Source organism: Alligator sinensis, unplaced genomic scaffold (assembly GCF_000455745.1).
Source record: "Alligator sinensis unplaced genomic scaffold, ASM45574v1 scaffold442_1, whole genome shotgun sequence".
Classification (NCBI taxonomy): domain Eukaryota; kingdom Metazoa; phylum Chordata; order Crocodylia; family Alligatoridae; genus Alligator; species Alligator sinensis.
In genome coordinates this window covers 6566177-6579813 of record NW_005841829.1, presented here as the reverse complement: position 1 = coordinate 6579813, position 13637 = coordinate 6566177, and the positions used below count along the sequence as shown (strand labels likewise).

Sequence of the window (13637 nt, the reverse complement as noted above, 5' to 3'; positions counted from 1 at the left end):
AGCTGCTCCAGTTTAGCTTCCACTTATTGTGGGATAGGAGCAGATGCATCAAATAGTTACTGCAGAGCAGCTAATGTATGTTAAGTTTCACCCACTTCTTTAGCTCGGCATAATTTGTTTGTTTGTACCCTAATCCTAATTTAAGGGCACAAACAAACTTTCACTTGGAGCTGTTTCAAAAGGGAGGGACAGCTGGTGCTCGGGAGTATGCATCAGCTGTTATAATCTAACTGCAATGTGCACACAAGCCTGTAGCAATAGAAACTGAAGGCAGCAGCTTTCCCCCACCCACCTCCCTATGGCCCTTTTTAACCATTCATTTGAAGGAATGTTCATGCCCTCACTTTTACTTCCACATCATATTGTTTCCAAAGAACACATTGATTCAATGTTGGTAGAGGTTTTTTTTTCATTTTAAACTGTTTGTTTTACTGTTTTTAAAACAAAGAAAAAGAATGAGGGGAAAAAACCTTATTAAAATAACATTAGGGCCTAGAAATTGCAGTTGGACCTAAACTGTGGTCCAGAGTGCCACTAATATGAATGGAGGCTTATGGACTTGATTGCAACACTGGGGCCCAGAATATGTGGAAAAAATCAACAAGAGCCAGGAAATTCATGGTGAAGGTGTCTGCCCATCTGTCTTTACAGCAAACGTGTCTTTGAACCTTGAAGTTAGTTGAGTTGGATCAGTAATGTGTTTGGCTTTTTATGCCTGAATATAGCAATCTGTAATGGTAGTGTGCTTACATTGGGCACTGAGGTATATAAAGGATTAAATAGCAGGTTTAACTGTGACTGGCATAGCTTTCTCAGAGCTTCAGTCGCAGCCTTGACATTATTTTAATACATTTTCTTTTACTGTAAAAATGCCTGTCTGAGAACTTTTTAACACCCTGGAGTTTTCATTGCCAGAGATTTTACACCTCAGTTGATTCTAAGAATATGTTTACATAGGCAATAAAATATTAATTCCCTCTTCTGTGAAATGCCAGACATGTTGTAATAGTATCTGACTCCCTTGAAGCCTAGAATGAAAGGTGCCAGATGTTGCATTCCTTTCTTTCTTTCTCTCTCTCTCTCTCTTTTTAACCCCTCTAATTTTGTTCAATAATTTTTGGGCTTTCTCCCACTGAAGTGTATGGCAAACGTTATTTGAATGTCACTGGGAGGTTGATTTAGATATTTTTTGTAGTGTTAGACTTAAAACCTGGGCTCTCATTTTGTGCCTATAATTATTTTCTATGCATAGTGAATATCACTTAATGGCCAGCATATTCATACCATAATTAACTAGACGTCCATGTGATATTACATGATTTACATGTAAATAGCTCTACATTTTTTGTGCAAAGAAGATGCTTAGTCTTGAAAAATACATATTTCTCACATTTTGCTTCTCTAGCAATATTCAGCATGTTATAATAGTGTTCTAAGCAGGTAGCTAATAGTTTCACAGAGTTTTCAGTAGGATAGAAAAATAACGGCTTCTTGCAATAATGTAAAGCAAAGCTGTTCTGTTCTAGGAAGTGAGTACTCTTAAGAGTTTCCACTTGTCCTGGAAACTTCTTGTTTGCATGCACACTGCTGTAATTCCTATGAGATTCAGGACAGTGTCACATGTATTGATTTTTGTAGTGCGGGCGTCAGAACACACACTTATGATCTGCTGACATAACTTTGTGGGTCAGGAATTTGAGGAAAAAATTCCTAAGCAGTATAGTTGTGTCAGCAAAGACCATGATGTGGATGTAGTTATACTGGGAAGAGAGTCCTTGTGTCTGTATAATTTCTTCCATTTAGGGAATGGATTTAAGGCGGGGTGGGAAATTATTTGGGCCCAAGGGCCACTTAGGGAATTTTGGTAAGCTGTTGTGGGTTGGGTCAATGCTGCACCCCTTGCTATGCTGGGTCAGCACTCTCTTCCTCCCTTGCAACAGCTCACCAAAACTCCCTAAGTGGCTCTGCTCTGCGCTGAGCTGGGCAGCTGAGATGGAGCTGTGGGTGAGTGGGTGGGAAGCAGCATCTGGGAGTAGGATGGAAGGGCAGGGCTTGGGCTGGGAGCACAGGACTGTGATAGTGTGGGGCTGGGGCCTGGGGCACAGCTATGATCCGCTGTCCATATGACCCTGTGATGGGCACCGGTTCTATGGGCAAGGGCATGCAGGGAGCAGATTGCAGCTATGCTCTGGGCCCCTGCCCTGTGCTGTCACCACACTGTAATCCCAGGGTCTCCATGAAGACTAACCAGGACCTGTGCATGTAGGGCATGTGGCTGGGCAGATGGGATGGGGCTTTGGGTGGGCAAGGAGCCGTGTTTGGGAGCAGAGCAAGTGGATAGGGCTGGGGCCAGGATCACGGTGCAGTGAAAGTGCAGGCCTGGGGCCGAGCCATGTTGCTCCTTGTATGCCTCTGTCCACAGAATTGGCACACATCACAGGGATGTGCAGGCAGCAGATTGTAGCTCTGCCCTGTGCCCCAGCCCCACGCTGTCACTTGCTCCGTGATCTGGCCCTGCCCATCTGACCCACTCCAGGATGCCGTTCCTTACCTGCCTGCAGCCCCTTCCCATCCACCCAGCCACATGCACTGCCCGCGTGGGTCCTGTCCCTGGCAGTGGGTGTGGTGTGGATGAGCCGGGGTGCCTGGGCAGTGGGGCTGGGTTCGGCGGCAGCAGCCAGAAGGAGGTACTGCCACCAGAACTGCTGAGAAACAGAGTCCAATGGCAGTGTTGCCTCCGCCTGCTGCGCACCTGGGGGCTGTGGGACTGGCTGCACACGCCACAGCCTGGGCTGCCCCCCATGCCTGAGCCAGGTGCGGCTGAAGGACCCACTGCAGGCCACAAAAAATCCATTGGTGGGCTGGACCTGTTCTGCTGTCTGTATTTTACCCACCCCTGGTTCAAGGTATGATTCACAAAATAACTCTTTTGCCCATATGAGTTGTCTCCACTTGGGCACTTGGCCAGCTTGCTGGCTGCGTGGCGGCCAGCTTGCTGGCTGCGTGGCGGCCAGCTTGCTGGCTGCGTGGCGGCCAGCAAAGCCTTTGAAGTACAAGCAAGCTCTGTGTTTTAGATGGTTTTAGAGAGAGGTTGGGATAGTTATAATTGTGAGTGTTTCCAGACCTGCCATTGTGACTCTAATTTTGTCTTTGTCAACCTGGCAGATCTTGCTACCTGAGTGTCACCTGAGGGAGGGAATTCCCAGGTGCTGGAGAAACATCATAGCAGCTCCAGTGCTATATTCTATGATTCTTGCTCACATTTGGAAGGAAGGGTACTCAGCCAGAGCTCTTCTGCTTTCTGCCTCCTCCTAGCTACCAAAATGGCCTGGTGTTTCAATAGCTGGCATGATTTAGAGTAATCCTGGGGAGCCCAAGGAGCTAATACAGATCTGGCCTCAGAGGCTGTTGTCAGTTGACTCGACAGGAGCTAATACAGATCTGGCCTCAGAGGCTGGTGTCAGTTGGCTCGAGTGCAAAACAAGCACCTAGTCCTTCAGACTGGAGAAGTCAAAGGTGGCCAGACATGATCCCACCACTTCCTTGTGTGCCACTGGCTGCAGAAACTGGTGTGTCTTAACCATGGTGGCAGAGCAAGGGACTGGCCCATTGTCTTCATTGCTTATTGGTTCATTCTTTTGAAACTGGGCATAACACTGGCACTTCATGTGAATCTAAAGTTAACAAGAAATTAAATGCAAACTTGTTTTCATTTCTATCTAAATTCTTTGTTTCTTTATAGGTGTCTAAGCTAGAAAGTAAGGAAGCAAAGCCTCTTTGTGAAGATGTGGACTGACTGCTTTCTACTCATGCTACTGACTGAACAGTGTGGGCTAACCTTGAAAAGGCTATAGCCAAAGCTACATTATGTTCTTTATATCAGCAGAGTTCCAGTGCTTGAGCAGTTTATAGCATATTACATATGCAAAGAATTTAAGACTCTACCCACCACCCCCCTCCTTTGATTGGTGAACTGTTCATAAATGGATCTGGATTCACACCTAATATATTCACAAGATAGTCTGGACAAGCAACTTCCTGGAAGTGTGGTGTTCCTGGCTTCAGCCATTGACTGTTTTGTGGCATGGGTTTGGTTGTATAATTCACATGGTCACATGCATGCTATTGAATTGGCTGGCTGAATCTTTTCAAATGTGAAAATATATAAGGATAGGCATTTTGTCCTAGATTTGTCTTTAGATGAGCAGTCCTTAATGATTCATTAATACTTCCATGGACACTTGAATACTGTTTGAGAATTTGCAAATTACAATTAAAGTGTTCCCATCAAGCTCAAAAAAGTTCTCTCACTGCTTTTAATTCTGAAAAGATATGCACAAGTGCATATTAAATATGACTGGACATCATGAATAGTTCGCCTGTATATTTTTTTAACACGCTGAACTTGAAAGCATAGGATGTCGCAGTTTCTGGCATATGCTGCTCTGAAATACAATTTTTACATGTAACCATGTATTAAAGTTGCAGTTTTATTATGCCACTTGACTTTTACATTTTTTGATATGCCAGAATTAACCAATCTACTCTTGCCTACCCTAGTGGTGAAACAGCAGAGAAAAGTCAGCATTTCTTGTTAGCTTTAGATTTGCTTCAGAAACCATTAAGCAAGATATATGGGTGTTTGCTTCACTTTTCAACATGAGTATTCCCTTTGAATGGCCTGTATCAGGGCTTTGGAGTTCAGAATCAAGGCTGCTATGTAACCCTTGACAAATCACTGTAATCTCTGACTTTGTTTCTCCACATATAAAATAGGAATGATGCCTACTGCATAAGGGATGTTTTAAGGATTAATTAATGCTCACTGCTGTCTTGGGTCCTCAGGTAAAAGGCATTATAAATATAAGGGATTACTTAATAATTAGCTAGAAAGGATTTTTAAAAGAAATTGGCATATCCTTCTGGAAGTGTTTGTCCCTTCAGTGCATGGCAAAATCACACAGGAGAGAATAAGCCTAATATCCTGGCTGACTTTCACACATTACCGGGTGCTACCATCCAAGGCTGAGTTGGATCAGTTTTCACTGATCTTACAATGGCTCCTTTATTTGCTTACATGCTCACCAGGTTTTTGGAATCGAGCTTATTACTCCAGAACATTTTGGCTGCTTGCAGACATAGGGAAAAAAAAACCCCAAAAGGCGCTTTACTTTAAATTTGGTGCGCTCCCACACTGAGCTCAGCACGTGCCCAGAAGAAGCAGTGTGTTAGTTGCACCCAGCTTTTCCAAAGTCTGTAGAGACCAGATGCTTAAGTGGGGCTTTTTTGGTGCTCTAACCTAATAGCTGATTGAATCAGCTTTAGCTAAAAGTGCCAAAAAGCCCTGCTGAAGTGCCTGATCTATACAGACATTGTGGAGCCGGGTTGAAGTAACATGTTACGGCTTCTGGTAGGGCACATTTTTTTGCCCCCATGTCAGCACCCTAGAGACAGATTTTTCACTTGCTATTTACATCTATCTCATTTTAAGCTTCACAACTTTACTTGTGCTCTGAACTGCAGAAAGAAAGAAAATGAGGGTAGATTTGTTAGTGTGTGTGTCTCTTTTTCCAACTGTTGACATAAAAGCAAGGCACTTTGTTTACTTTCATTTACTCTGTCGAATAATGGCCTTTCAAGGCAATGATCTATACCTTTTTGTCAAATGATGGAGTCGTAACATTCCAGCGTGGAATACCTGCTTCATAACAGTGGAAAGAGGTAGGGGGCTAGATTTCTACATACTCTGCTTTCAGCTCAGAAAGAGATTAGAGCTGTTCAAGGAGAGAGTTGTAATTGGGGGTGTTGGCAGCCTCTTAGCAGGATCTCACGTAGTCCAGGTTGGAGTGAAAAGTTGATTTCTCCTAACAGGTGCCAGTTGTGGTACTACCACATATTCTGTGTTGTATCATTTTATTTTCTCCTTGCCCCTTTGAGTCATAAGTAGCAGGTGAAATGGACAAAGGTTCTGATTTAAGCTTTGCATCCTCTGGAATATCTCAAGAAAGAGCTCATCTTCACACTAATGTCACAGCTACTGCTTCTGACCTCTCTTGACATTCATGAGAGAGAAGCAAAAAGGAAGGACCAGCATCTCTTGGTGTCTTTAGTATATTTCCAACTCGAGGGGAGAGAGCAGCAAAGAGAATGACAATTTAATGTTGGCAGACAGATTGTTGATGCTACTTCTACTTGTCTAAGCATGTTAAACAATTTTTAAGAGGGCACTTGTGGCATTCTTGGTTCCTGATTATAGGAAGAATACAGTAATGCAAATGGACATTATCTCCCTGGAACAATTGTCAACAGCAATTTTAAATCAACCCAGGTGTATCATTTTATCATCTTACTGAAATTCTGTTTTCATTGTAGCTCTTAGTGGGTACTATCAGTTCATCATTTGTCAACAGTTATCCCATAGTATTATCAATTATGCCACTATTTTCTCCTCTGCTGAGAATGGGACATAACTGTAGTAACTGTTGACACATTAACTTTCTAACCACAGTCACTTTACCAAAGAGAAAGGCACATAATTTTTCCTAGCTTCTTCCTAAAACTTCTGCTCCAGTTTGAAGTCATTGGAAAATGTAATGAGAGCTAGTTGTAGCCCATAATCAGTGGCAGCAATCCAAACATTATGTCAAAACATGGCAACCCATTTTCCTTTTGGAAATACCAGTTTGATCCATCCAACACCAAAAAAGACAGTAACGGTGACAAACATCTTTCATAGTTTCAGTGAGTAGGTGGAGCCTTGTAGGGGCAGATCCACATAGTTATGTAGGTGCCATTGCCATTGTTTTCAACCGAAATGTAGAGCTAAACACTAGGGGTGTGCGAAATGGGCCATATTCAATTTGGATTCGGCCCAAATCGGGGACAGTGATTCGATTTGTTGATTCGGTTTGTTGATTTGGATCACTGTCCCTGATTAAATTCTGCCAATCTGAATCTGACGATTCGATGCTGATTCAGAGAATCAGAGATTCGGGCATAGACACAGTGTTAAATGTATTTTCTACATACCTTAGGTACCAGCGTGACTTATGAATGATGTGATGCTGGGGCACGTGGAGCATCCCACAGGAGCGTGAGGGCTGCCCTCACGTGCTCGGCAGTGAACCCAGAAGTGGACCGAAAGTACTGGGGGTCCACTGGGGGGGCCCCCTATGCCCCCTGGCTCAGTGATTGGCTGCAGGGGGACCCCGGATGCCCCCCCAGACCCAGGAGGCACCAGTCACTGAGCCAAGGAGGTGTGGGGAGGCCCCCTGGCGCACTTTCCTGTGGACCCGAAAGTGGACTGGAAGTGCTTCCAGTCCACTTCTGGGTCTGCTGCTGAGTGTGCTGGGGAGCCCCCCCGTGCTCCTGTGGGGCACTACATGTGCCCCAGAATTGCAGCATTCACGAGCCACCTGCTACCTTGAGGTATGTAGAAAAAACGTTTTAAGCTGTGTCTATGTCCGAATCGCCAAATCTCTCCGAATCGATTTGGAGGGTTCTGATCCAATTCGGAGAGATTAAAGGGTCCTCTGATTAGATTTGGATTTGGAGATTCAGCCACCGAATCAGGCCAAATCTCTGCCAAATCAAATTGGGGAACGAAGCTTTGCACAGCCCTACTAAACACTTTGGTTTTGTGTTGAGAATTATTTCAAAAAGTGTAAATGTCAGCATAGTGTTATTTCTAAGAGCTGAGTTTGAGTAATGGATAGCTTAGATTTATTCTGAGCAAGTATAGCAGACAGAAGGGAGTAGGAAAGTAGGGAGATAGTAGTAATGGGTCTCAGATGCCACTATCCCATCACCTGGTCATAAGGCAGTGATAGAGTAAGTAAGTAATCATGCTTATCTGGGATTTAGTAATTAAGCATCCACATTAATTAATTTTGTCTGCAGTCTTTTCTGTCTTGCTCATTTGGTCTTGCAAATCTATTACTTTACTGAGTCCTTCCTTCAGGGTCATATGGAAACAACTGTATCATTCCCTATTGAAGTCAAGTGATCATTTCCAATGCTGCATATATGGAACAAACTTGGGTAAAATGTAGGTGTAGCAGAGATGTAATTATCTATTGAAGATAATACGACTATAGTCCAGGGTAATTACTGCCACGTCAAACCCACAGGATGTGTTACAACAGAACCTGGAGTGGGAAAATACAGGTCTTATAAATCCATAATTTTGGTGTGTCCCATTATAAAGATAGAAGAAAAATGGTATCTGAGGTCAGATCCTAGATGCATACTAAGGTTTGGCTTAGATCTGATCCCATTCCTCAGAAAAATCAGTGTTTTGAAATGTGTTTGACTGTTAGATGCCTCATTACACAAAAAGGAAGTTATTTATTGCCCAACATGTCTCATAGTTGAACTGTTACTTAGAACTACATCTCATTATAATCTGGTTCAATGGAAAAAGAAAAATTGCCTCTGATTTTACATCAATTTCAGTTGTATTTCTAGAAAAATTACTTTTTTTTCCTATGAGGTAGAAATTTACCATTTTTTAAAGAGATCAACCAAGCGAATACTCCTAAAAAATATTGATAATTCACCTAGTTTATAAATTAATAGCTATATTGATAGCAGCTGAAATAGAAACACTTATTCACATAAAGTGAAATTATGAAGTAAAACAACTCCATGTTAAACCAGGTTTATAGATGAAAACTAATTCATACTGTGAATTTTGTTCAGTGAATGTCTCAGATTGGGAAAGAGACTGAGTAAAACAGTGGCAGATACTGAAATCTAAGTGTTCCACTGGCCGTCCAAAAAAAGAAACTGCAACAATTTTGCCTTCAACAGTGATTATCAACCAAGGTGCTATGTGATTCTCTGAAGGGTGTTGTGGGGTGTCATGCAATATTAGCACTGTTAGGTGTTTACGCACTTACCCGTGATTCACAAGATAAACCTAGAGTTTTAGGAAATACAATAGGAACTCATAGAGTCAAAAAAAATCTGACCTGTTGCAGTTTTCCTGAGTTCTTTGTAACAGAAAAATTGCTATATTATTTTCCCATATTATAAGAGCTGGCACTTCCCAAGGGAGCCTTCAGTCTAAAAAGGCTGAGAACCACTGCCCTACAACTTAGTAAATATGCCTGTTGTGTTGATGGAACTGATTCTAAGAGTAGAGAAACGGCAAGGACTACATGGCCACAGAGACAACTAAGCGAGCCAAACCGAATGCTAACTATAATAGTTGTACTCTTCCCTAGATATAAAGATCACCAGTTCATTTTAATTGAAGAATGTTTTAACATTACCTTTTTCTAAACTCAACATAAGAAGGCTCTGATGCTGAAAATGCTCGTGCTTGTGATTAGCCATAATGCTGCACGAGCTATCTGGTGATCTGCAAAGTGATCTCCAAAAGTCCAGCTGTTTATTTATGTGATAGAAGCCGGACGCGAGGGGATCGCCTTCAGACCTCAGGTTGGGGAGGACCGGGTTAGAGAGCTTCTGGAGGGGCTGGACGCGTTCAAGTCAGCGGGTCCGGATGCTCTCCACCCCAGGGTGCTGAGGGAGCTAGCTGGGGTTATTGCAGGGCCCCTGGCACGGCTCTACGAGCGATCGTGGTGCTTGGGCCAGGTGCCAGACGATTGGAAGGTAGCTAATGTTGTCCCCATCTTCAAGAAAGGGAAAAGGGAGGACCCGGGCAACTATAGGCCCGTCAGTCTTACCTCAATCCTGGGGAAACTCTTTGAGAGGATCATCAAGGAGCACATTTGTGATGGGCCGGCATCAGAAATGATGCTCTGGGGCAATCAGCATGGATTTATTAGGGGGAGATCATGTCAGACCAACCTGATTGCCTTTTATGATCAGGTCACAAAGGCCATGGACGCAGGTGTCGCGGTGGATGTAGTCTTTCTGGACTTCAGCAAGGCCTTTGACACCGTCTCTCACCCCATCCTAATTAATAAACTAGGCGACTGTGGCATAGATGCCTACACAGTCAGATGGATTGCAGATTGGCTGAAGGGTCGCACTCAGAGGGTGGTGGTGGATGGATCATACTCGACTTGGGGGGAGGTGGGTAGTGGAGTCCCCCAGGGCTCGGTCCTGGGGCCTGCGCTGTTCAACTTCTTCATCAGCGATCTTGATGTTGGGGTGGAAAGCAACCTGTTTAAATTCGCTGATGACACCAAAATTTGGGGGGAGGTGAGCACGCTAGCAGGGAGAGAGAGATTGCAGAAGGATCTGGATAGGTTACAGGGGTGGGCAAACAGGAACAGGATGTGTTTCAATACGGACAAGTGCAGGGTGCTGCACTTGGGTAGTAGGAACCAGCAGCACACTTATACGATGGGGAACTCCCTACTTGAGAGCACGGAGGCGGAAAGGGATCTTGGTGTCATTATTGACTCCAAGATGAACATGGGCCGACAATGCGAGGTCATGGTTGGCAGGGCTAACCGGACCTTGTCGTGCATCCACAGGTGCATCTCGAGTAGAGCCAGGGAGGTGATCCTCCCCCTCTATGCGACGCTGGTCAGGCCGCAGCTGGAGTATTGTGTCCAGTTCTGTGCGCCCCATTTCAGGAGGGATGTGGACAACATGGAGAGGGTCCAGAGGAGGGCCACCCGCATGATCTGGGGACAACAGGGCAGACCCTACAGTGAGAGACTGCAGGACCTGAACCTATTCAGCCTCCACAAGAGAAGGCTGAGGGGGGACCTGGTGACCGTCTATAAACTCACTAGGGGGAACCAGAAGGGTTTGGGGGAGACGCTGTTTCCCCTAGCCCCCGCTGGCATAACAAGGAGTAATGGGCACAAGTTGATGGAGAGGAGGTACAGACTGGACATCCGAAAAAACTACCTCACAGTTAGGGTGGCTAGGAGCTGGAACCAACTTCCAAGGGAGGTGGTGCTGGCCCCTACCCTGGGGATCTTTAAGAAGAGGCTGGATACTTACCTGGCTGGACTCATTTGAGTCCCGTTTTTGTTTTTAGTTTTTTTTGTTGTTCTCCCGCCCTGGCGGGGGGTCGGGCTAGAAGATCTATTAGGTCCCTTCCGACCCTAAAACTATGAAACTATGACACTATGAAACTATTTAATGAGCACTGCATACAGTGCTGTTGGTACTGTGATATTAGCAGACCTGAAGCTGACTAGCTCCCCTCGTTTTTCAAGGCTTATAATAGCTGTTGTAGTTGCTATTCGAAACTTTGAACACTATGGGAGCTAGTCAGTTTGGGGGCTGCTAATACCACAACACTAATGTCTGTGCGCTTAATGGACATTGACTGTTTACATTATGTTTGGATAAATGCATATTTTGGGTATATGTGTAGTGTTCTTCACCTTGAGTTAAACGAGGTATTTAATACATCATCCAACCAAGTTTGGATGATGTATGTACATCATCTCCAGAGTTTGGGGGGTATTGATCTATGAAAAATGTACAACGTCTGTCCCTAGATTTGTCATTAAAGCATTCCTTGCTGTTTTATTGCTGCCAACTTTGTTCACCCTGGAAGATACTTGAATATAAAGTGACCAGACAAAATATATCACATTATTTTGACCATCAGCATAGAGAGAAGGCCATATGCATTTTAAAAACAATAGGCAAGGTTAAGATAAATTAGTGGCCTATGCAGGAATTATTCTCTCTCTAGGTCATTTCAGTATGTTTATGTTGTTTGCTTTCAAAATTAGTCCTGTAGTTGCAACTATGTAGTAAACAATCAGACAAAAATCCTGTCACCAACAGAGCTCATCTAGAACTCTGGATTCAAACAAAAAGGGTATCTGGTTTAATCTGTAGCTGAGGTAGTGAGATTACATTTGTGAATGGAAGGCCTAATCATTCTGAATCACAATCTGACAGAAAATTCTTGCTTCCTTGAAAGGAAAGTTTGAATCTGATGAAAGGGCATTGTTGCATAGATTCTTGGCTTCCACAAAGGATCTAGTCCCAAAAGAACAAGTTTTGGAGGTATGTATATACAGCACACACTTCCATGTCTTTTACCATAATGAGCAAAAATTCTTTAGGGATGATTCTTTAGGGATTATGACCAGAATCTGATCAAGTTATCTGTTTGCATAGCATCCTCTAGTCCTGATTGGATGGTACTGTAATACAATCAATAATTTATATCACATTTTATAAGATTAAGTGAAGTAGAGACATCAACTGCAACTAATCCTTGAAACACTGCTGTAAAGTGGGTGCCTAAGTATTTATCTTCATTTTACAGAGAAAAGACTGAGGGCACAGACAGAAGTGACAATTTTCACCCGATCTGGCCCCTGAAAATGCTCTACAGTCGTGACCAAACATAAGTGCATGGCTGCAGAGCGCTTTAAAAAGGCCTGATCCCATTACAATCTGAACCTTCATGATGAAGATGCTCCAAAATGGAACGCCTTCAGTAACTTGTGTCTGCGTGCACCAGAAGCAGGGCTGGGCTGATGCAGCTCAGCCCTGCTCCTGGCACTGTCCTCAATTTGGGAAGGGGGAAGGAGTTCAGTCTTGGATTTTTTCAGCCAGTGTTGGAGGGTGGGGTGTGTGGAATTGAGCCTCCCCCTCCCCGTCAGGGTGGAAGGGCTCCCATTCACCCACCCCCCCATCCAGCACTGGCTGGGCAACCCCCAGAACAAGCTGCCTCTGCTCCTGCGAAGTGCCATGAGTTCCAATGGGAAGTTACTCTTCTGTCTGCGTCTTTAGTAGATGAAGTGACTTGATTAAGGCTGCACATTTTGTCAGTGTCAGAGGTGGGATTTGCTAACTCAACTCCATCCACAATCCTTTGGAAAAAAATGTATGACAAGACAGCTACAACATGAGTTTATTTGACCCATAATCACTCACAGCCTAGCAAGCTCGCTTACCTCCTTAAATGTGTACAACTGGATTCTGCTCTAAAGAAGCAGCTATTATAACAAGCATGAAACAAAGGCTATCCACTGGATGCTCTTTCTGTAAGTAAAGGACTGAGTGGATGTTTCGGAGAGAGCATTTTGCAGCAGAACTAGTTATGGGTCACCAGAAACCTATTTACATTCCCCAGCTTTGTGGACTTGTTTAAAGAAGCTGGATTCTGACTTTTAATACAGAAATCACATTCAAGGCCAACAGGAGAGCTTTGAGGGTGAGGTCAGTGTTTTGTCTCATGACTGAGCGAGGCTGACTCTGTTCCTGGGCTTAACCAACAGTAGCCGAACAGGGGCGATTTGCTAAGAATGCCAGCCAGGCCATCAGGAGATGAATAATTTTCAGCGAGGTGATGCAAGGCACCCTGGAAAGCATCAGCAGTGCGGAGGAAGGATCGGATGACCTCGGAGACTGCAAATGGGATGAGCCTGAATGGTGCAAAGGGCATCACTTTGCATTATGAGCTGGGGGCACCTCAACTGGGGGGAAATACTTGGCGGACGTGTTAGGCAATCGGGCTAACAATGAGCCACCGATATGACACGGGGGTGAGAAAGGCACTTGTCATCCGAGGATGAGGATGCATCAGGAGCAGCATTTTCAGTAGAGGCAGGAGCGTATCAATGCCGTGCGCGGTACAAGGCTGTGGTCCGACATCTCCAGCGGCGGTGTGCTCCGCTCGAGACCCGGGCGCCAAAGTCAAGGCACAGGGGCGAACAGGCGTGACTGCGGCGCCAGCT

At 44.5% G+C, this 13637-nt stretch overlaps 1 protein-coding gene across 6 annotated transcripts in view; it reads left to right on the top strand.

Annotated features, from left to right (window-relative positions):
• The window catches only part of NADSYN1 (NAD synthetase 1), a 32189-nt gene extending 27697 nt beyond the window's left edge, over window positions 1-4492 (top strand). For all 6 annotated transcript variants that reach the window (XM_025198672.1, XM_025198796.1, XM_006014689.3 and 3 more), the window contains one exon: window positions 3743-4492. In XM_025198672.1, coding sequence (XP_025054457.1) covers window positions 3743-3796 — 54 coding nt within the window. In that variant the 3' untranslated portion in view covers window positions 3797-4492. The remainder of the gene's footprint in view (window positions 1-3742) is intronic.
• The last annotated feature ends 9145 nt before the right edge of the window (window positions 4493-13637 follow it).